The 21355-nt window shown below is 40.3% G+C and overlaps 1 protein-coding gene across 1 annotated transcript in view; it reads right to left on the bottom strand.

Moving 5' to 3' along the window:
• Positions 1-21355, bottom strand: part of POU6F2 (POU class 6 homeobox 2) — a 371569-nt gene that overhangs the window by 57746 nt on the left and 292468 nt on the right. Inside the window, exon 6 of the mRNA XM_073329486.1 lies at positions 8729-8875. Within this exon, the coding sequence (XP_073185587.1) occupies positions 8729-8875 (147 nt within the window). The remainder of the gene's footprint in view (positions 1-8728; positions 8876-21355) is intronic.

A 21355-nucleotide genomic window follows, 5' to 3' on the forward strand; every position in this document is an offset into this window, starting at 1 on the left:
CCAGCAGTCTCACTGAGACCTTTAAACTGACCTCTGAATATGACCTTGGTGATCTCAGAACCATCTGAATGGTTGATATGGGTTTGGCATGTCTTTCCTAAATATGAAAATGTTCTCTTTACCATAATTATTACCCCTCAAAGATGCTGAATAGCTTATTCTTTGAGATAGGATTGTGTTACAATACTGATAGGAAAGTCAAGCAGGTAGCTGGTCTCGTCTTCCCCTCTGAGTAAACTCAAATTAGCAGCTCACTGAGGAAGGGATAGATGTGTACTGTATCTTCTACTTGAGAGAGAGATACTACTCATTAGATCAGGGACACAATTTTTAAAAGTGCCTATGTGATTCAGGCACTTAAGAGCCCCTCTCTCATTGAAAGTCAGTGGAACATAGGCTGCCAAGTCCCTAAGGTTATGTCAACACAGCAAAAAAGCCCCCATAGCAGCGAGTCTCAGAACAGGGGCCAACTGACTTGGGCTTGTGGGGCTCCTGGTGTGGGCTGAAAGTAGATATTTGGACTCACGAGTCTCTCATGCCTTACTGGGTGTCTAAGACTGTAGCCCGAGCTTGAACATCTATTTTTAGCCCTGCAGTGAGAGCCCCGGGAGCCCGAGTCAATTCACCTGGGCTCTGAGACTTGTTGCTGCAAGATTTTTTCTTTTTCTTTTTTTGCTATGTAGATGAACCCTATGCCTCTTTTGCAAAGGAAACACAGACACTTTTGAAAATGTTATCCCACAACTACAAGCACCTTAGTAAGGACCCAGGCCATAGGTAATAAATCCAAAAGGCCAGATTTTATACCGATGTAAGATGAGTATTAAGGAAATGTAAAGGGCACTTCTGGATAGGAGTGTATAAATACTGACTACTTTCATGTCAGTAGAGGTCTCCATATGCACCTTTACCATCCTTTGTAAATCTATTTAGAGACTTGACCCGAGGCCCAGTACTGCTCTGACCTGTCCATATCTTTTGGGTCTTCACAAAATTATTCAGTAGGTTCTGTGTAACTTCTCTTCCAACGGTATTCCCTCTGTAGCTCCTAAGTGGCAGTATGTGTGATTTAGCTTCCCATATCAGCTCCTTCTTCTTAGCCTTCTTTGAGAGCGAGAAGAATCTGCTCTGGGAAATATGTTTGCATTCACCTCAGTATCTGATCTGATTTATCTGTAACACCTACTTCTCTGATACTAAACTGGGAGGAGTGGTAGATACGCTGGAGGGGAGGGATAGGATACAGAAGGACCTAGACAAATTGGAGGATTGGGCCAAAAGAAATCTGATGAGGTTCAATAAGGATAAGTGCAGGGTCCTGCACTTAGGACGGAAGAACCCAATGCACCGCTACAGACTAGGGACCGAATGGCTAGGCAGCAGTTCTGCGGAAAAGGACCTAGGGGTGACAGTGGACGAGAAGCTGGATATGAGTCAGCAGTGTGCCCTTGTTGCCAAGAAGGCCAATGGCATTTTGGGATGTATAAGTAGGGGCATAGCGAGCAGATCGAGGGACGTGATCGTTCCCCTCTATTCGACATTGGTGAGGCCTCATCTGGAGTACTGTGTCCAGTTTTGGGCCCCACACTACAAGAAGGATGTGGATAAATTGGAGAGAGTCCAGCGAAGGGCAACAAAAATGATTAGGGGTCTAGAACACATGACTTATGAGGAGAGGCTGAGGGAGCTGGGATTGTTTAGCCTGCAGAAGAGAAGAATGAGGGGGGATTTGATAGCTGCTTTCAACTACCTGAAAGGGGGTTCCAAAGAGGATGGCTCTAGACTGTTCTCAATGGTAGCAGATGACAGAACGAGGAGTAATGGTCTCAAGTTGCAGTGGGGGAGGTTTAGATTGGATATTAGGAAAAACTTTTTCACTAAGAGGGTGGTGAAACACTGGAATGCGTTACCTAGGGAGGTGGTAGAATCTCCTTCCTTAGAGGTTTTTAAGGTCAGGCTTGACAAAGCCCTGGCTGGGATGATTTAACTGGGAATTGGTCCTGCTTCGAGCAGGGGGTTGGACTTGATGACCTTCAGGGGTCCCTTCCAACCCTGATATTCTATGATTCTATGAGGTTTTGGAGCAAAGAGTTGCAGCCTCCTCTTTAAAGCAGGCCTCTTCCGCAGAGTGAATGGGTATCCAAACATGCTGAGTTGTAGTGGTGGTGGTGGATAGCGCCCTTCTGAATTTTTCTTCCCTTTTCTGAATCTTTTTTCTTTTCTTGTGAGGAAGTTAGAATCTTTTCCCTGAAATATGGGATATCTGTGACTCTGAAATGTCTTTCTGTTTCTATTGGCTTATCTGAAATTGTTCCTTTGTTTTGAGGATGGTAATTTTTTTTCAAACTACATTTTAATGATGCAGAAGTCCAAAGTAGACTGGCCAGATACACAGCTGCTGTAAATTGGCATAGCCCCACTGACTTCAAGGTAAGGATCTTGCCAATATATATTAACATTTCTACAATTTCCTGCTCTGTGTTCTTTTAAAATTGAGGCAGGATAACAGTAAAAAAACCAGCAAACATATTATTCCACAAACAAACAAATATTCCTTTAACATACAAATTCACTAGGGAGATAATGAAACAAACAGCTCCTTTCATTGCATAGCTATGGGGAGGAGAAGCCAATGGAGCAATTCTTTCCTTTCTGTTGACCTTTCTTAACAGGATGTGCCTCTTTTCTGCCCGAGAACACAGTCAGAGAAAGATACCAAACCCCTTCTTTCCCCCCACACCCGTAGTGTCCAAGAGTTGTAAATCCGCAGTCCAGTCAAATTTGGAGGGGGAAAAAAAGAGCATGCAGCTCCAGTCTGCCAATCTGAAGGTCTTTTGAAATAGAGTATTCTGGCAGTGGGCTTCCCAGGGAATGGCCCTAAGTCCTAATGATAGCAGAATGTTCACCAGTGCAAATCAGCCAGTGGTAATGGTAGCCTAGACAAGGCTGCCCGTGTTTTGATCCCCATTGTTTAGATGGCTGTGAGCAGTGTTAGATAACATGGTGGTTAAAACATTGGTGGCTAGCGGACATGAGTGTTCCCGTCTTTGCTACCAGCTGTGCAGCTCCAGTGGTGGCAGCCACAGTGGGAAATTTTAAAGAAAAAAGTCTAGTATGGACCCAGAATAAGACACTGGCAGATATGGAGAGTGGTGTGAATTGCAAGGCCTCAGAGGCAGCTCTGACAGGCATTTTAGCTCACACAGACACTGTGGCTCCAGAACTCCCTGTAGGGTAACAAATATACGTCCACTGTTAAACCCCATAAGGAAATGGAACATGCACTCACTCCCCTCCACAGCCAATGAGCTCTGCTGGCTGGTGCAGAACAGAAGCTGGGCCATGGCATAGCTTCTTCCAAACTTCCTTGAGATAGCTAGTGATACTAAAAGTGCTAGCATTGCATAGGCCTTGCACTGATGTAAGCACAAGGACTGTCATTTTCACCAGGCCCTTGCACACCTGTTCACTGGCTGGTTGCATCATGCTCTATAGGTAAGAGAATAGAAAAATCCTTTGTATCGTTTTTCAGGCATGAACGAGATGAACAAATAAGGTATTGTTTACCAAGAAAAATATATGCATTAGTCATTCAAGTTTTGTCTACTCACAGATGTTAAGTTACATTATTTTAATTTAATTTTAAACCAGTTCAAACTGCTGTGTGGACATACTTATTTTGATTTAAGAGTGGCTTATTTCACTTTAGCTTAATCAACGTAAACCAAACCAAAATAAGCCTGATTTAAACCAAAACAAGAATGCCCACTTGGACTTTTGCACCAGTTTAACTAAACTGGTTTGAAATCACACCTCAGATTAAGCTGGTGCAACTTCTTCGCATAAACACGTTCTATGGTTTAGAGGCACCCATAGGGCATATCTCTAGAATAGGAATAAAATGCTGCAATTACCTTGTAGCATATCTTGCTGCAGATATTGCATTCTTCAAAAGATGGGCATTGTATGTTCTTACAGAAAGAGAACAGTTATAACATTGTGCCTTATCATTTATAATCCAGTTTTGGACTAAACACATTAATTTGATGCCTATACTATCCCCAAACTTTCAAGAAGACAAGAGAGCCATCAAAAATGTCACTTGAAAACTTAGTTTACAGGAAAGTGCTTGTCACACCAAGGAAAAGAAGAGTTACAAAAGAACATGAGAATAACAAAAATACATGCATAAAAAGTGGATGCATTGAGAGAGATTTCTTTTTGATTGGGAGATACTTTAGTATTTAGCAAATCAATTGACAAAGAGAGTCACAATCCTACTCTGCAATCCTGTCCCCAGTTTTTATTGCTCATGACATATTACATTGTACCATATATTGCACAGGGTGATGAAAATTCCCCAGCTTATTTAATTGCAACTCTTCAATGAATTTGAAAGGGAATGCTTTATTGCCATTTCTTTAATTTATTACTTTTTTTAGCTGATGAAGTATTATTTTATTAACCCTTGTATTTGAGACCTGATGCTTAAAAAAAAAAAAAAAAAAAAAAAAAGAGGGGCCCTTGGCTGTATTGTGAAGGCCTGGAACTGAATAATGCCCTTTAATAATGAGGGATAGAGCTATGGCTTTCGCTGATGGCTGTGACCGGCTCTGTGACCTGATTATGTCTCAGAGTGTCAGCAGCTGAGACACTACAAAAGCGAGCACATCCCATCAAATCTATCTCCATTGTAATCACTCTCACTGCTGAGAGCCTTGTTAGGAGCAGAGAATCCATCAGGCCTCATTAGCACCATTTACTATCAAGAAGCTCAAAGAGCAAATGTGTGCCCTCTCATCAGAATAATGAGAACCAATGTACATCTATTATTGAATTGGATCAACAATGCCATTCTTTCTGTTTAGTTTTGCAAGCTAATTGCAGATTAAAAATTCTACAGATAGTTATGTATGTTAACCTCTGTGGATTGCACCAAAGGTTCTCTATATGTAGAAGGTTTTCATATCCAGGGAGTTCGGTACATGTTCAGTGTAGATTGAGTTCTTTAGATGATATTCTTAAATGATACTGATATCATTCTTTAAATCCACTGTATAATTAACATGTTCATTATTCATGTATATTAACACTGACATTATTTTCACATTAATATCAAAAAAGGAAAATTAGGTGGTTTTGTTCTCTCCTCAGCACAACAGAATTTTATAATATGATTAGATTTCACTTTTTTAACATGCTATGTTCTTCCACTCTGTGGTGTCATTTCTATTTTACAATCCCTCAGGTTGACAAAATGAGTATTTTTCTTCTTCAGAAGGTCTTGCCCTTTTTATAAAATGACTGCATTTCCTAAGCTGCATTGCACCCTCACTTCAAACCCATGTAAATCCTGCTGAAGTCAACAGGATTGCATGAGTGTAATTGAGGGTAGAATATGGCTGTATATTATAGTCAAGTAGAAAACTGGGCTGAGGGTAGCCTTTGTAGTAACCATCACCATAAAGCATGCTTTCGAATCTGTAGTGATTTAAAAGCTAGCGATTCAATAGGCATTACGTCCTTCCAAAATATTAATACCAACAGTTAAAACATAAAATTTCTATGATTTCTTCTACGTGCAACAGAGTAAAAAAATAGTCTATTTTTCTGCATCTGAAATAATTCCAAGCGCAAGTTGTACAAATGGGCTTCTTAACTTTGAAGACAGAATAACCTAATTTGCCTGTGAATACAGACAATTAACATAGACTTTTCCACTTACATGATAAACTAATCAGGTGATGTAAATTTGTTATCTAACTGATAAGATCTCTTCTGATATCTTGGTTGTGAAAAACCCAGGCTTCTCAAATGAGTAGTAGTGACATAAGAAAAGAAATCATACCGTCATTTTTAAATTCCAAAATTAAATCAATACAAATTTGCTACATAAAATGTTGTCACACTTGTATAATCTGGACACTCCGAACATAAAAATGGTTGGAGTTGAAGGTCAAGTCATATGTCACCCAAAAAGCAATTTCAGCTAGATTTGCAATAGGATTTCAGATTTGACCTATATTATGTCACTGTGTTACAAGGGATTAAGGATCACCATATATTTAGTCAACAGACAGACAATTATACAAGACCTAAAAAAGAAGGGGTCTGCAATTCAAATGTTTGCGCGTACAAATGGTAAATCACCTGAACATAACTTTTCAGAGATGACTAGTGATCTGTGGTTCCAAACTAGAGATTCTTTGAAGGAGCCTGATTTTCGGAGGGCAAGCGCTCAGGACTTTTTGAAAGTCAGACCCCCTTAAAGGGTCTCAGCTCGAGCACCCAAAAAAGCAGAGGTACCCAAACCCACGACTCACTTATGGATTCAGTTTTAAAAATCAGACCCACCATTTTTGGTGCTTTGCTAGAATTGTATTAATTGGCAAGGGCAGACTCGACAGAACTCCTCAGACTAAAATGCGATATGTCTGTTACGTGGACGGATAGCATCAAAAGCATACTATAAGCCATAGACTATTATAGAGATGGCTGCTATAGAAAACTCTTATTATTTGTATTATTATTGTCATTATTATTATTTATTTACATTGTGATGGTGCCTGGGAGCCATGAACCAAAGCCCTACTGTGCTAAGCACTCTACTGACACACACCAAAAAAACAGTCTCTGCCCCAGAGAGCTGAATAGACAGAAAGACACCGTACTTTTATTTAACAATAGAGAAAGAGTCTCTTTTTTTCAGAGCCCCTCTCTTTCGCTGAAACCTGTGGAGTTATTGGATTTTACTTTACCTGTACAATAACTAGCAGTACCCTGGCCCAATTGACCATAGTTTCATTCACTGGTATATTCATAATACTAATTCATTAAGCACCCGACTTACGTATATATTTCGCTTACATGTTTTCTGGAGAGAACATGTAAGGAAAAACTACTGAAAAACTGGCATGAATGTATATCTTCAACTCTTGCAATTTACATCTTAGGAGCCAAGTGTCTCTTGTGAGAGAACGATATGCACTATTTCTGGAGCACAGATATAAAGAAGCAAGCCTTCTAGATGGAGGTGATCTGACTATGAATTATAGGTATTATAACCAACTTTTCTTCCATACCAATACCCCATGCCTCCAGAAATCTTAATAGGCCTTTGAGAGCCTCCATTTAAAGCTGGCTGCATAAAATGATCCCTTGATGAAAAGGGATTGAAACAAGGGTTAAAGTAGACATTGAAAGGTTATTGTAGAGGGCACATTGTTCATACAATCCTCCTTTAATATGTGTGGTGTGCACCTGCGATAAGATGATTCATTAGATAAGGCCTCACTTTGACAAGCTCCATCGTTCAACCCTCGGGGTAGTGATGGAACAATTCTGTACCCACCCAGTAAATATAACAAGGTCAGCATTTTTTCTGGGACTTAGATGGGGAGACTGAAGCTCAGGATGCATCTTTGTTTATGTTTTATGTAAAAAAAAAAATCCCCATAAAGTTTGAGGATACTGTTTTTGTTTTGTATTGTTTTACTGATCAGAAAAAAATGTAACCTTTGTCTCTAGTAAAAAAACTCAGTGACACAAAATTATGCAGAAGAAAAGAAGAACTTATAATTTGTGCTTTTTTGAATTATAAGTCAAAAACTGTAGAATGAAACTTTATAATTACTGATATCCAGGGCTGTACCAGTCCATCAAACATCTCCTGAAGTGTCTGTCATCAGCTTGAATTTTTCATTTTAGTTGTATCTATTCTAATAACAGGTATGTTTTTTGGTATAGGAGTACCAAGTTAGCAGTATTAATCTTAAACAATATTATTACACTTATTATAATGAATCTTTTATAATATTATTTTCAGTGAAACAAACAGTCACATTACTTTTGTTACTGACAGACGATAGAATAGAGTCAGTCAGAGATCATGATTCAGGAAGGTACTTAAGAACCTGAAGTCAATGGGATCACTCATGTGCTTAAAGTTAGGCGCATACCTTTCTGAACTGGGGTCTATAGCAGGACCAGAGTGATATCAGCTTCAGTTAAGACAAATAAGAAACTCTGTGGATAAGCATGATATGATGAAACTTCCCATTTAGAATCTCAAAAATCTACAAATTATCGTGTTTAAAACACAGTATTAAAAGGCTTTTAAAAGACAACAGAGCCTCTTGAATTTGCACTAATGACTGGCAGATCCATTACAGGTTGCTACATTTTGTGATTTAATAAACAATGAACAAATAAGCATACTAAATCAAAGATACTGCATTACAAAATATGCTTTGTTAATTTATTTTAAAAATTTATTTTATTATAAATTTAATTTATTATAAAAAATAATGCAGTCTTAGTACTGTAAGACTCCAGTATAGATTTCTGTTATTAAATCTGTGCTTAGAAGTGGGGAGAGGCTGCTGTTGTTTTTTTGGTGAGAATTATCAGGTTCTTGAATTAGCAAATCAAGACTCAGCAACAATCTGCACACTTAAAATACCACATTGTTACATTCTTGTTATCTCTTCCCAAGATTGTATTATAAAAGCAAAAGCTAAACCATTTGCAGTTTAAAAAACAAATTCCCCATTCTAACAACCCCCTTCCCCCGGTCCTAAACATTTCTATTTCTTACCTTTCCTGGTAAACATTATTTATTTATCCTCAATATGTGCACTTACAAATTGCTGTCGTGCAAAAGAAATTCATTTTTATCCAAAGATCAATCTGCCATAAGAATTCACTGTTTTCTCCATCTTCCACTCACCTGTCCTTGTGCATTAGTGACTAGCTGACCTGTGACCCCCTGAAGACTGGAGAGTGCATTGCCAAAGGCCTGTGAGCTTGCTATTGAGCCCATGGCTGCTGCTGCTGCAGCCGCTGCTGCTTGACTTGCCAGTGGATTATTAACCAGCTGAAAACCAAAGAAAGAAAAGATCACAGTAAAACCACTGATGAGCAAGGAAGCACACAAAACACAATGCTAAATGAATATATAAATGCTACAGTACTAACATAGGGGAATACTCCAGTTTATCCCTAGAGCTTAAGCACTTCTTCAGAGAGCTTTTTATTTCTGATGCACTGGTCCCTTTGACAATGAATGTATCTAAGAATCCCAGAGGAAATTCCATTGTCCTGAAGAACACAATTGTCTTATCGTTCAGAGTTATGTTTGTATTTCCTTCTTAGGTGCATAAGCTAGGTACCTGAATTTTGCATCTATGTGAAATCAATGAAAGTTCAGTCTTTGACTTTAAAGGGAATAAGATCAGACCTTAAGTTTGGCCATTGAAATCAGAAAGAAACCTTCTTGCTTAGTGTTACCTCAGCTCAACTACTGAACCCAAATATGAGAAAAACCCACTGCTTCTATTGGTTTATACATTCAAGGAATGTTTCAACACAAACACAAATCACAGTCTGGAACTTGACCCTATGATTAGGTTAAATGGATGTCAACTGAAAATGAATAACCATCTCCACAACTTTCTATTTGCAAAACTATGGAAAATGTATTGGTATAGTTATTATTTGTTCTTGCCTGTGAATAATTAATTCCAGGGTTCACGTACAGTTCTCCAGCTGTCTGCATATTGCACGTCTTCTGCCATAATGACATGCTCAATATAAAACATAGCATGCATAAAACATTTTCACTGATGGACCAATTTTCAAATGGTCATCTCAACAGGATGTCCAAATCCCACGTAAGGACACTCTAAGCAACACTTGGGTTTGTAAAAGAACAAGTATGTGTTTAAATACAGAGGAAAGTGTCTCACTGAGGATTCAGATGTCCTATGAGAGACTGGTGCTAGTCATATAAACCAAGCCACAGATGCTAGGGAACATTCTGGTGATGAAGAATGATTGGAGAAATGACTGGTTCAAGAGATTAGAAGGTATCCGTCAGACAGATGCTTTCTGGAATGGAACATCTCTGAACCAGATGAAAGGCTGGTTCAGGTGTTAGCCTAGAACTTGGGAGACCCACGTTCAATTTCTTGCTCTGCCACAGACTTGGGCAAAAAGAAAAGGAGTACTTGTGGCACCTCAGAGACTAACAAATTTATTTGAGCATAAGCTTTCGGGAGCTACAGCTCACTTCATCGGATGCATTCAGTGGCTAGTGTCCTTTTTCTTTTGTAGAGAAGCAAAGTGTATGTTGTAAATGGTTTGTCTAGTTTTTGTAAAGTCCAGCTACGAGGAAGTTTGTGTGGAAGGTTGGTTTTTTATGAGAGTATCCAGTTTTGAGAACTCATTCTTAATCTTTCCCTGTTTGCTGTAGAGGATGTTGATCAGGTGGTTCCGCAGTTTCTTTGAGAGCGTGTGGCACAAGCTGTCAGCCAGAGGTGAAAGTAAGCCGGTACGCCCTGGTATGGAGTACAGGTAAGAGCCTATGTGCCATACCAGGACCGGCTTTCTGAGAGGGCAATATAAAGCCCTCGGCAGCGGCGGCGGGGCTGCGGCAGGGATTTAAAGGGCCCCGGGGCAGTAGTGGTGGCTGGAGCTCCGGGGCCCTTTAAATCCCCGCCAGAGCCCCGCTGCCACTACCCCAGGGCTCGGGGAGCAGGGCTCAGGCTGGGATTTAAAGGGCCCCGGACCTCCAGCCGCTACCCTCCCGGAGCCCTTTAAATCCCCGCCTAAGCCCTGCTGCCGAAGCCCTGGGGTAGTGGTGGTAGGGCTCTGGCAGGCATTTAAAAGGCCGGGGCGGTAGCGGTGGCTGGAGCCCCGGGGCCCTTTAAATCCCCAATGGAGCCCGGCCCAGGGCTACCCCAGGGCTCGGGCAGCAGGGCTCAGGCGGGGATTTATAGGGCTTGGGGCTCCAGCAGCTGCTACCACAGCGGAGCCCCAGGCCCTTTAAAGCTCTGCCAGAGCCCAGATCCCCGGGCCAGCGGTGGCAGCCAGGAGCCCCCAGGGCTCCTCAGTGATTTAAAGGGCCCAGGGCTCCGCTGCGGTCACGGCAGCTGGAGCCCTGGGCCCTTTAAATCGCCCCCGAGCCCCGGGGCTCCCAGCCGCCTCTGCAGCTGGTAGCTCGTTGGTGATTTGAAGGGCCCCAGGCTCCCAGCCGCCACTACTGCAGCTGGAGCCCTGGCCCTTTAAATCAAGATTTAAAGGACCCGGGGATTTAAGGCCACGCCTCTTCTGGTTGAGGCCACGCCCCCTGCGCAGGACTCTGGCGTACCAGTAAATCCTCTAACTTACTTTCACCCCTGCTGTCAGCATAGTCTGTGTGGTATGTAAATTGTAATGGATTTTTTACCTTCAGTCCTTTTGGTATGATGTCTATCTGTTTGCATTTGGAAAGGAAGATGATGTCTGTCTGTATCTGTACGAGTTTTTTCATGAAGTTGATAGATTTCCACTCCATACGGCTAAATTCAGTGCCTTACATAATGACAGGTTTCGTGTTAGTCTGTATTCACAAAAAGAAAAGAAGTACTTGTGGCACCTTAGTGCCACTGAATGCATCTGATGAAGTGAGCTGTAGCTCATGAAAGCTTATGCTCAAATACATTTGTTCATCTCTAAGGTGCCACAGGTACTCCTTTTCTTTTTGCGAATACAGACTAACATGGCTGCTACTCTGAGACTTGGGCAAGTCATTCAACTTCTCAGTGCTTCAGTCCCCATCTGGAAAATGGGGACAATAGCACTTCCGTATCTCACAGGGGTACTGTGAAGATAAAGACATAAAACAGCGTGGTACACTACAGTGATGGGTGACCTACAAGAAGGGAAGGGGGGTTTACTCTGCACCAAGAGGGAAGATACCCAGATGGTGTTAAATTCCTTCAGGCAAAGAGGGAAGAAACATAAGGGATTGGGTAGGCTGTACTGTGCTGTGGGAAGGAGGTGAAGAAAATGGAAAGTAGATGGTGTTAGAGATGGTTATAATTCATGGTTATAAGAAAACTACTAGTCTATTGGACTGTATAAAAATCTACAATGATTGATTATTCATTTATTAAAACATCTACTAATCATTATTAACCTTTCATAAACTATTTATAAATGGAACCTTGCTATAAAGTGTGCCTAAATGAGGACCAATCCATTCCCTCTAAAAGTTGTGAATAAATAACTGAATAAAGCTTAGCTGTGGGTCTGGACAGAAAAGAGTGACACCATTTTGTGAAACTTTTTCGAAATTTTGGGGGGGAAATTATATTGGCATTTCAAAAATTTAAAAAATTTCAACTAGCTGAACCTAGCAGTAATAAAACCAAGCAAAAAAAAATCTGTTAGACTCATTCTTTCTTGACTCTAAACTATGGACCCAATTCTGCTATATCCACACAAATCCCACAGTGACTTCAGTGGGTGCTGCATGGACAGAATTGGAAGCTAATCCCACAGTGACTTCAGTGGGTGCTGCATGGACAGAATTGGAAGCTATGTAGTGAACTATTTGTTGTAAATCACTGAGGAGAAAAGTGACCACCCTGAAAGGGTCTGGTTTTCAGAAACAGCGTTCAATTATGCATGTGTAATTTTGCCCCTGCAAATAATTATACTAGGTATTTTGTGAACCTTTACACATCTATCTGCTCACATCTTCAAATAAGATAGACGTATAAATGCTAGAATTTGCAACCACAATTAAATTTGGGAAGAGTTATTTGGGTGAGTATAAGTAAGTCCGCAAAACTGGAAACCACTGTAGCTTAAAGCCTTTTTTAAAAAGTAGATGCCATAAACCAGTAGATTCTTCTTACTATTCTTTTGACTTCAGTTTTCAAAAGCTGTATATTTATTCACAAATACAATGGTAAAATTTCACTGCAAACAGATTAGTTTTTCAATGTATAATTTGACTGTAAAAAAATTAGACAGATAAACTGGGTTTCTTTTTGTCATATCATGGAGATAGGCTACTCATTAAAAATTGAGGGGCAGATAGTGATTCCTGCACTCACAAAGAGCAGTATCATGCTTCATGCAAAGTCTCATTGAATGGGAGTATTCACAGAGTAAGGTATTAGAGCTGGTTGAGAATTTTCCAATGGGAACATTCTTTCATCAGGAAATGCTGATTCACCAAAACCAACTTTTCAAGGGAAAGGATCAGTTCCAGTGGAATCTTCACTGGGAAGGGGAAGAGGTAGGGGTGTGTGTGTGTGTGTGTGCATGCGTGTATCTTCCCCCAAAGGTTAGCCTACTTGCCTGGGATGTGGGAAATTCAAGTCCATGCTCCAAATCAGGCAGACCAGGGACTTGAACTCAGACCTCCCACATTCTCAAGGAAGTACCCTAATCACCAGGCTATTCTGAGGAGGCCTTGGTCTTGTTTTTTGTGAAACATTTCAAAAGGTCTCTTGTTTTGTCTCAATGGGAATGGCAACAAATTCCAAAACCTTACTTTTTTCCACAGGATGGAAAATCTGCTTTCCGACCAACTTTATAAGGTTTGACCAAATGTGAATAAGAATATCCCAACCTGCCCCTAAATCAGATTTTAAAATAATAGATTTTCCTCTGAATATTTTCAGGAGCTGTTGATGGGAGATTCAAACTTTCACAAACTGATTCCTTCTAAACTTTGATGCAAATTGGGGATGGAGGATTCAAGTTTATCCCAATTATTTGGACAACAGGGTAACATTTGACATATTACACCTTGCTCTAATTTTAAAATAATACCCATTAGCCTCTTCCAGCTCCGGCTTGAGAGATTTCTGCTATTTCAGAATGCAGGCGTTAGTACTTGGGAGCACTTATTGATAGAAATATATTATGAAAGATCCCATTAGAGGACTCTTCAGTATTAGTTTCAGTTTTTAAATAGTGATTTAATTTAGAATGCTGAGGCTCTTCAGAGCTGTCACTTCCAGTGCCTGAGTTTCTGCTTCCACTCAAAGCAGCAGCTGTAGCTGCAAGTCATGGAGATCTTACTTTAAAATGACAGGCCTAACTTCTCAAGAATGCCCCAGTGTCTGTTAATGAAATTATCTTGAAGTTCTTATGAGGAGGAGCCCTGTAGTATCTGAGTTGCTTCAATACATTTTCCCAATGTTCCAAATCTAACCTCTCAGGAAAAAAAGAGTCTATGGATCTGATTCTGAGCTCTCTCTTACACTAGGGTAAATCAGGAGTTACTCCACTGAAGTCAATGGAACTACATTATTTTCTGTGACCTTGAGAGCACACTGAAAGGACTCACCTATTTTCCCATGGTTTTTTTTTTTCTAGGGGAAGGATGTAAGAAGGGGTTTGATTAGGGTTGACTGAGTTATGGAACAGATGAATGGGAAGAGTTTGTTTTAGAGTTGGCGTGGCCTTTTTATGGAAGTTCTGCTGCTGTCTTCATTATTGTTATTACCCACATCATCATTGCTTTACTAATCAGTATATCTTTAATAATAACTAACACATTTAGAGTAACAATATCATCATTCATTCATTCATTCATTCCTCAAATACCTTAATCAGGAAGGACAAGATTTTTCAAACCTCTGAAGCCTAGGGAGAAGGGTGGCTTCAGAGCCTGAGCTCCAGCCCAAGCCACAACTTCAAGGCACTGTCTATTCAGCTATTTTTAGAGTACTAGTGTGAGCCTTGCTAGCCCAGCCCAGGCTGGGAGGCTTGCTCATGCTTGCTCCAAAATGCTGTGTAGACATACTTTTGATGTTAGGCTCCTAAATAAAAGTGAGCTGATTTGCAGAGGTACTGAGCAGCTGCCACTTCCTTTGAAGTTGTGTGACTTCCATTGACTCTGCTCCCAAATATCTGACTAGAGCATAGATTTATATTTTATAATATATGTGGCACTAATACATTGCAACCTGGCTCCCTGTAAAATCTAAAAATCCCTGACAGAATCTCATAAAGACACTATAGGTTGTCTTAGCTTAGTCCTTGAAAGGCACCTCAATGTCACAGGGATGAGCTCCAGTTAAATTCTTGTAGAAATAAATAATAAATAATAATAATAATTAGTAATAATTAATACTAGCAATACTCAGCATTTATAGAGTTTTACAATCATAAATTTCAAACCTGCATACCAAAGCTTACTTCACCTTTTGACTCCAAAACAAAAGTAGCCTCATTTTCAGAGGTGCTCTGTATATATAGATACACTGCACTCAAGAGAAAATTATTGATCAGCACAATATGTAAATCTAATTAATTAAATAAAATAAGTGAAATGTAAAAAAAGATACTCTACTCCGACATTTGGGACCCCTGGACATTTTAAATCCTCGCAAAGTCAGTGGAATCTATTTTTGCTCTTTTTTAAAAATCCTTTCTTGGATTTTGTATAATGGGATAATTACAACATTTTATGTTTCTAAATGAACAATGGTGTAGACTGTCTAATAAAAAGTTGCCATACAATTTAAATTTGCCCTCCTCTTTGAAGATAAACTCTTGCTAAGTAAATGTTGGAAGCAAACCTTTTTTTCACCCCAAATCTGAAAACAATCCGTCAACACTTGTTATTTTTAAACTGCTCAAGTCCATCAAGGGAAACATATACATTTTAAAATTGTTTGAATTTGTATTTACAAGTCACTGTAGAGAGCAACAATTCTGTACAGGCAAAACAGACATTTAAACATATGCACGTATCTATAAAATAGTTATATGTAAATACACATTCAGATAGATGCAATAGCATCAATGCTAGAGATGGGGTATTGAAGGTACAGACTTGCTAGGGACCTTTCAAATATCTGGGTCTCACAGATACGTATTTTGCTCATTATACACAATTATTGTGGCTGGGATATTTGCTGTCCAAATGTATGCTGAATTGCCTATCAGGAATAAGTACTGATAGGGGTATTGCTGATGTGACATGACTTGACTCAATGCAAAGCGACACAACCTGAGAGAGAGAACCCAGCTCTAATGTGCATCCTGGTATCACTTATGCAGCATGGACATTGGAGTATGCCTCAGAAATGACCACGCTATCTTTATAAACAAGGTGTAGAATGTCTAATGTGGTTAAATTGGAACCATAACCCCAAATCCACAACCTGAGTTTATACTATCAAAAAAGCTGTGTATGTGATATCAACAGCAAAGCAGTTAAACAACAGGCACCATTCCCACAGCTCTGCACCCTATTATGAAGATGATAGTGCCTGAAGTGAACAGACACCATTCCTGCCACGTTGATCTCTGCTCCTTTCACATAGAAAAGAAAAGAGGAGAAAGAGGATTGGGAAGAGGAATACTATTTGAATCCAGTCCTCGGCCCCTCTCAGGACTACGCCTTATGTTTGACAAAAAGAAAAGAACAAAACTAGAAAAGGAAGTAAATATATATCTTCAGATAGCTATGTGGATACTGGAAACAACGATGAGTAAAAAAGCAGTTAGAAATAGTAGCTGACAGAAGGCCTTACAATGACAACACTGGGCACCTACCTCCAATACTGTAAGTTCCTGGATGTCTAAATTTACTTATTTGTTACAGGCCAAACTTTCATTGAAGTAAACTGGTGTGGTTCCATTTATGTTAATAGAGCAGCATTCTTTACCCCAGTTAAGGATGTGGCCCTTTAAGGTTAACCACTCTCTTCAAAACCAGATTTCATCCTTACATGTGGCATAAACTTACTGTAAACATAAGAAGTCTGACTCTCCCCTAACTTACAGGGGTTTTTACATGAGTGTAATTCCACTGACTACAATGGAATGCCTGCTTATTTACACCAATGTTAGTGAGAGCATTAGGACCAAATACCACAATTCTATACTTTTCTAAAGTAATTTACATACATAGTAGGGATATATGCTAAGGGAATCTCCTAAACTTTCTGAAGAGGGTAAAATCACTTGAATTCAACTTAATGCAGTTCTTTGATTCCTAAACTGGTCTATTTTAGAATGCTTTATCAAGCTTCTGAAAGATGCTTTCTACTCAAGAAAAATGGTTACCATAGGGCTTCCTTGTTACCAAAAAATTGAATCCTCATTAAAAAGAAATTGCCATTTGTCCTCCTGGATAAGAGGCTGGCACTCAAGTATCAGCAATTCGGCTGTAGCAAGGTGTCACACAAGAGACAAAACAAATTAATCCCTTTAATCTAAATCATTTATTTGCCTTTAATTTAAATGTACAAATGGGATGTGTACATGTAAATTTGATCATTTGCAGGCACAAGTGATAATGTGCCAAAAACTATGTGGATGCAAATAGAGGCCACACTCAGAAAATGTCATCCTTTATGTCTAGATATCTGAGTAAATCTGTCTGAAATCTTTTGCCTTGCAATACAACAAATTATTTAAATACACATACACTCTGCACTATTTCACTGAAGACTGGTTCACAAAGCAGAATATTTTATGGAGAATCCAGGATTCTTCTCTCCTTTGCACACGTGTGTGAGTGAGTGAAAGACAGAACTTACATTTAATTTATATGGACATACCTGTATAAATGAAATCTACAAGAAAGTCAGGCAATGCCCTGGTTTAAGATTATAAACTGAATGATGTGATGAGATCTCTGCTATGTTTTCCACTCTTGGAACATAACATTTATAATGTAATAATCTCACATAATGGACCTGCTACCATATAAGCCAATGTGAAAACTTCTGTTGACTTCAATGGGAGCAAGATGACACTCTTCATATTTTTTGCACAACTCTAGAGCTATGGGGAATTTGTGCCTTTTATCTGGCTTCAGCTCCAAATTCAGGTTCACCAAAATTCACATATTTATTTTTGCCAAACCTGGGACAAGATTCAAGCACACTAGGGCTGAGTTTTGAGTGCCCCATAGGCCAATTGCTGGTAAAGATAGGGACCAACCAAAAAGTTCTCATCTGATTCAAGCTGGAGTGTATTTTGGATCTGGCGCAGTTCCTTGTGGAATCTGCAACTCAGCCTCTTCAATTGAATAATTTCCCAGGTTATTCTTGGCGACATTCTGCACAAATAAATAAATAAATAAATTCTGCATACAATATTTTAAAATTCTGCAAATTTTATTTGTCAAAATAACACTACATAATCATGCCAGTTTCAATTATTTTGGTAATTTATTTCAAAATACCTGTCAGCAAGTATGTCTGTAACAATACAGACACACAGAAAAATTCCCCCAGGAGTAGAGAGTTAACAAAACCCCTATGACAACCTAGTTCCTGTTTCTCTGCCCCCTTCCCTCACCCACTGTGCCAAGCCGGGGGGACAGACCCACAACCCTTCCCCCCCCAGAGCCCAACCACAGTGCCCTCCCCAGCCAATACACCCAAAACCTCTTCCCCCGCAGAGTCCAGTCGTGGGGGGCCCTGGGCCAGATACCTGCACCTCTCCCCCCCAGAGCACAGCCGTGGGGGCCCCCAGGCCTAGATACCCATACCCTTTCCCACCATGATTGCTGTGGGGCCCCCCCTTGCCCAGACACCTGCCCCCTTTCCCCCAGAGCCCAGACATGCCCCCCCACCCCCCGGCCCAGACACCTACCCTGTTCCCCCTCAGACCCTCGAGCATGATGCTCAGTCCCAGGTTTGCATGGAGTTCCCTGCATGTCGTCCTCGCCTTCCCTCAGGGCATGCTGGGAACTGCAGCTGCCAGGAACCCTCTAGCTCCCTTCCCCTCCCCCCAGCAGTGTCTTCTATGTGCAAGCTGGGCTCTGCCAGGTCCAGTGATTCCTAGTGGCGGCCAGCAAAACTGCAGCCCGTCTCTGTGGGGGAAAGGAAATTCTGCATGCACAATGCTAATTTCTGCCAAATTCTGCATTGTGCGGTGGCACAGAATTCCCCTAGGAGTATCAGGTGCTGAGCTGCTGCCCACAAGACACACCCACAGGAGCAAAGTTAAACAAAAACTTTACCGGGTGTCAAAGACATTAAAAGGCCTATCTCCAAATTCTCGTTTTGGGTGGAAAATGTGCAATTTGGAGGGAAACCAGTTGAAACTCAGTCTCTGATGAATTTTGCTTTTAATTTTTGGGTGCATTCAAATCTCAAAATTCAGAACAAAACTTGAGAGGCATGAACCCATACAAAACAAAACTGACAAAAGGGTTTGCCCAAAGCCCTGTGAATGAAAATCACAGTCTGATTAAACACATATAAGAGCCGAATTGTAGCTACCACAGAACATGTGACCTGAGTGAAGGCAGGCGGAAAGGCAAGGATGCTGGGAATTCCTTCCCCAAGTAATATTCTGATGCAGGATGCAGCCATTGTTTAGTTTGGCCAAGGTTGTATAGAGAGGGGTGGGAAGGTGACTTTTCTCTGCCTCCAATACATTGGACAATGCCTGGGGAACATCTGCTCCTTGTTTTCCAAAGATGGAGCAATGAAGGCCTATAAGCATGCTCTCCCCCAATATCAACAAAGGTATTACATGACTGCCTCTGCTGTATAAAGGTATAATGCCTCCAGCCACTGCCTCTCAGATGCAGCAACATTCTCCACCTCTAGAGGCTTTAGTTTGGCTCTAACTATACTACAGGGTGTACACATACTGGAGAGTATATTAAGATGCCCTGTATAGAGATTGGATTAATTAAAACACACAAAATCCACAGCTTCTGCACATGTACATGGATGGACATTTATCCTCATCATCAGCAATCTCACTCCATAAAGGTACATGTAAAATGATACCGAGTGTATCTCTATCATGACAAGAAAAGGAGTACTTGTGGCACCTTAGAGACTAACCAATTTATTTGAGCATGAGCTTTCGTGAGCTACAGCTCACTTTGTCGGAGTGTAGCTCACAAAAGCTCATGCTCAAATAAATTGGTTAGTCTCTAAGGTGCCACAAGTACTCCTTTTCTTTTTGCGAATACAGACTAACACGGCTGTTACTCTGAAACCTGTCTATCATGACAATGACCTTCCCCACCACAGTTTTCTACAGAAGAAGAAATGCTGAAGGGTTAATGCTGTAATGGAGCCATGTACAAAAAGTTTCCGCAGAGAACCCCTCCTTCTCAGTCACTTCCATCTGATCTGGTGTCAGCAAGCAGCCTGCTCCCAAAATGAGCTGTAAGTCCTGACACAGATGCTGCACTGCCAGAGCTCTATTAGGCATGCTGCAAGGGGCTGGCTCAGTTTCATCCCTTAACAGTAAGGTAATTCCAGGTGGAGTTTTGTTAATGTTCTTTTGATAGGTACACAGAACACAGTTTACCAGCTATCCTAATTCTATCAGTGTTCCTAGAAGCTTAATATTTTGTGCACAACTGTATCTATATCCCATATTTCCTCTAAGAGCTGCATTCCTTTTTTTCATTCACTGTTTCTCCTCGGGCTTGTTCTCCATTTTATTCCTTTACTCTGATCTCCTTTCTCTCATCTACTTTCTTGCAGTCTTGGACCTGATGACAAATTAAGTTTGCCATCTAGGAGTTCAGCAAAGACAGCGCTAAATCTGTGTTCATAAGGCTGTGGTGTTGCCATACTAAAAATTCCTAATTAATTTCAAAGCTGTACATGTATACATTTTACATTTTCAAAATTAAAATATCATCTAATGATTTGGTCACATGTACAGCATGAAATTTGACCACAGTAAATGGAAATACTGTTCAAGGTACATAGAGCAACTGTTCGTTGCAATCTAGGACTTTGCTACGGTATTAACACTATGCTACATGCACAACTTCACAGCAACAAAGCAGATAAAACTGAGATCCTCTCGCTCCAAAAGCACAGTCCCCTACTATTTGAGGTAAAGAACAACTGCTATTAGCAGTACGAAAATATGACATACAAGGATGAGTTACAGAAAATTTGCCATAAAATCGCTACTCCGAGGATCTTACAATCTAAGGCCACTGTCCTGCAAAGACTGCTTCAAGTTAAGCATGTGCATAAGTCTTTGCAGGATCATATCCTAAATATGAGGCTTGTTCTAGCATTATTTTCTGATTGTGTTTAGCTGACAGCCAAACAGACTGGATACATTTAAAATCTAATGATCTCAGCCCAGAAGTAAATTATTTTGTGTGATCTTAAGGCAGTCGCGAGGGGTATAAGTCATGGCAAATTATGGGCCCTTGTCTCTCTGTGTCTTGTACGATGTCGAATACAATGTCAGCACTTCAAAATAATACATAAATTATTCGGTATTTGTTAATGGCTGACAGCACAGATGGATGAAATTATAACGATCATTTATAATAATTTCAGCTATGTGCACTACCAGAGAAGATCTACTCACAGACATTCCCCCAACAAATTCTGCTACATGTGCAAAACTACCTACCATCTTTTTCTGCAGCAGCTCGGCTAACAACCTGAAAAGCTGTAACTTTTTCATTAAATCCCACATTATTGCCTTATTGTACATAGACTCTTGTTCTTCCATAAGGCACTGTCAGTAGATAGATAGATGAATTTCTTCATGTTCTAAGTATTTTCTACTTTTATCTATTGACCAGATTCACAAAATATTTATGGTC

This window comes from Lepidochelys kempii, chromosome 2, assembly GCF_965140265.1.
Source record: "Lepidochelys kempii isolate rLepKem1 chromosome 2, rLepKem1.hap2, whole genome shotgun sequence".
Taxonomy (NCBI): domain Eukaryota; kingdom Metazoa; phylum Chordata; order Testudines; family Cheloniidae; genus Lepidochelys; species Lepidochelys kempii.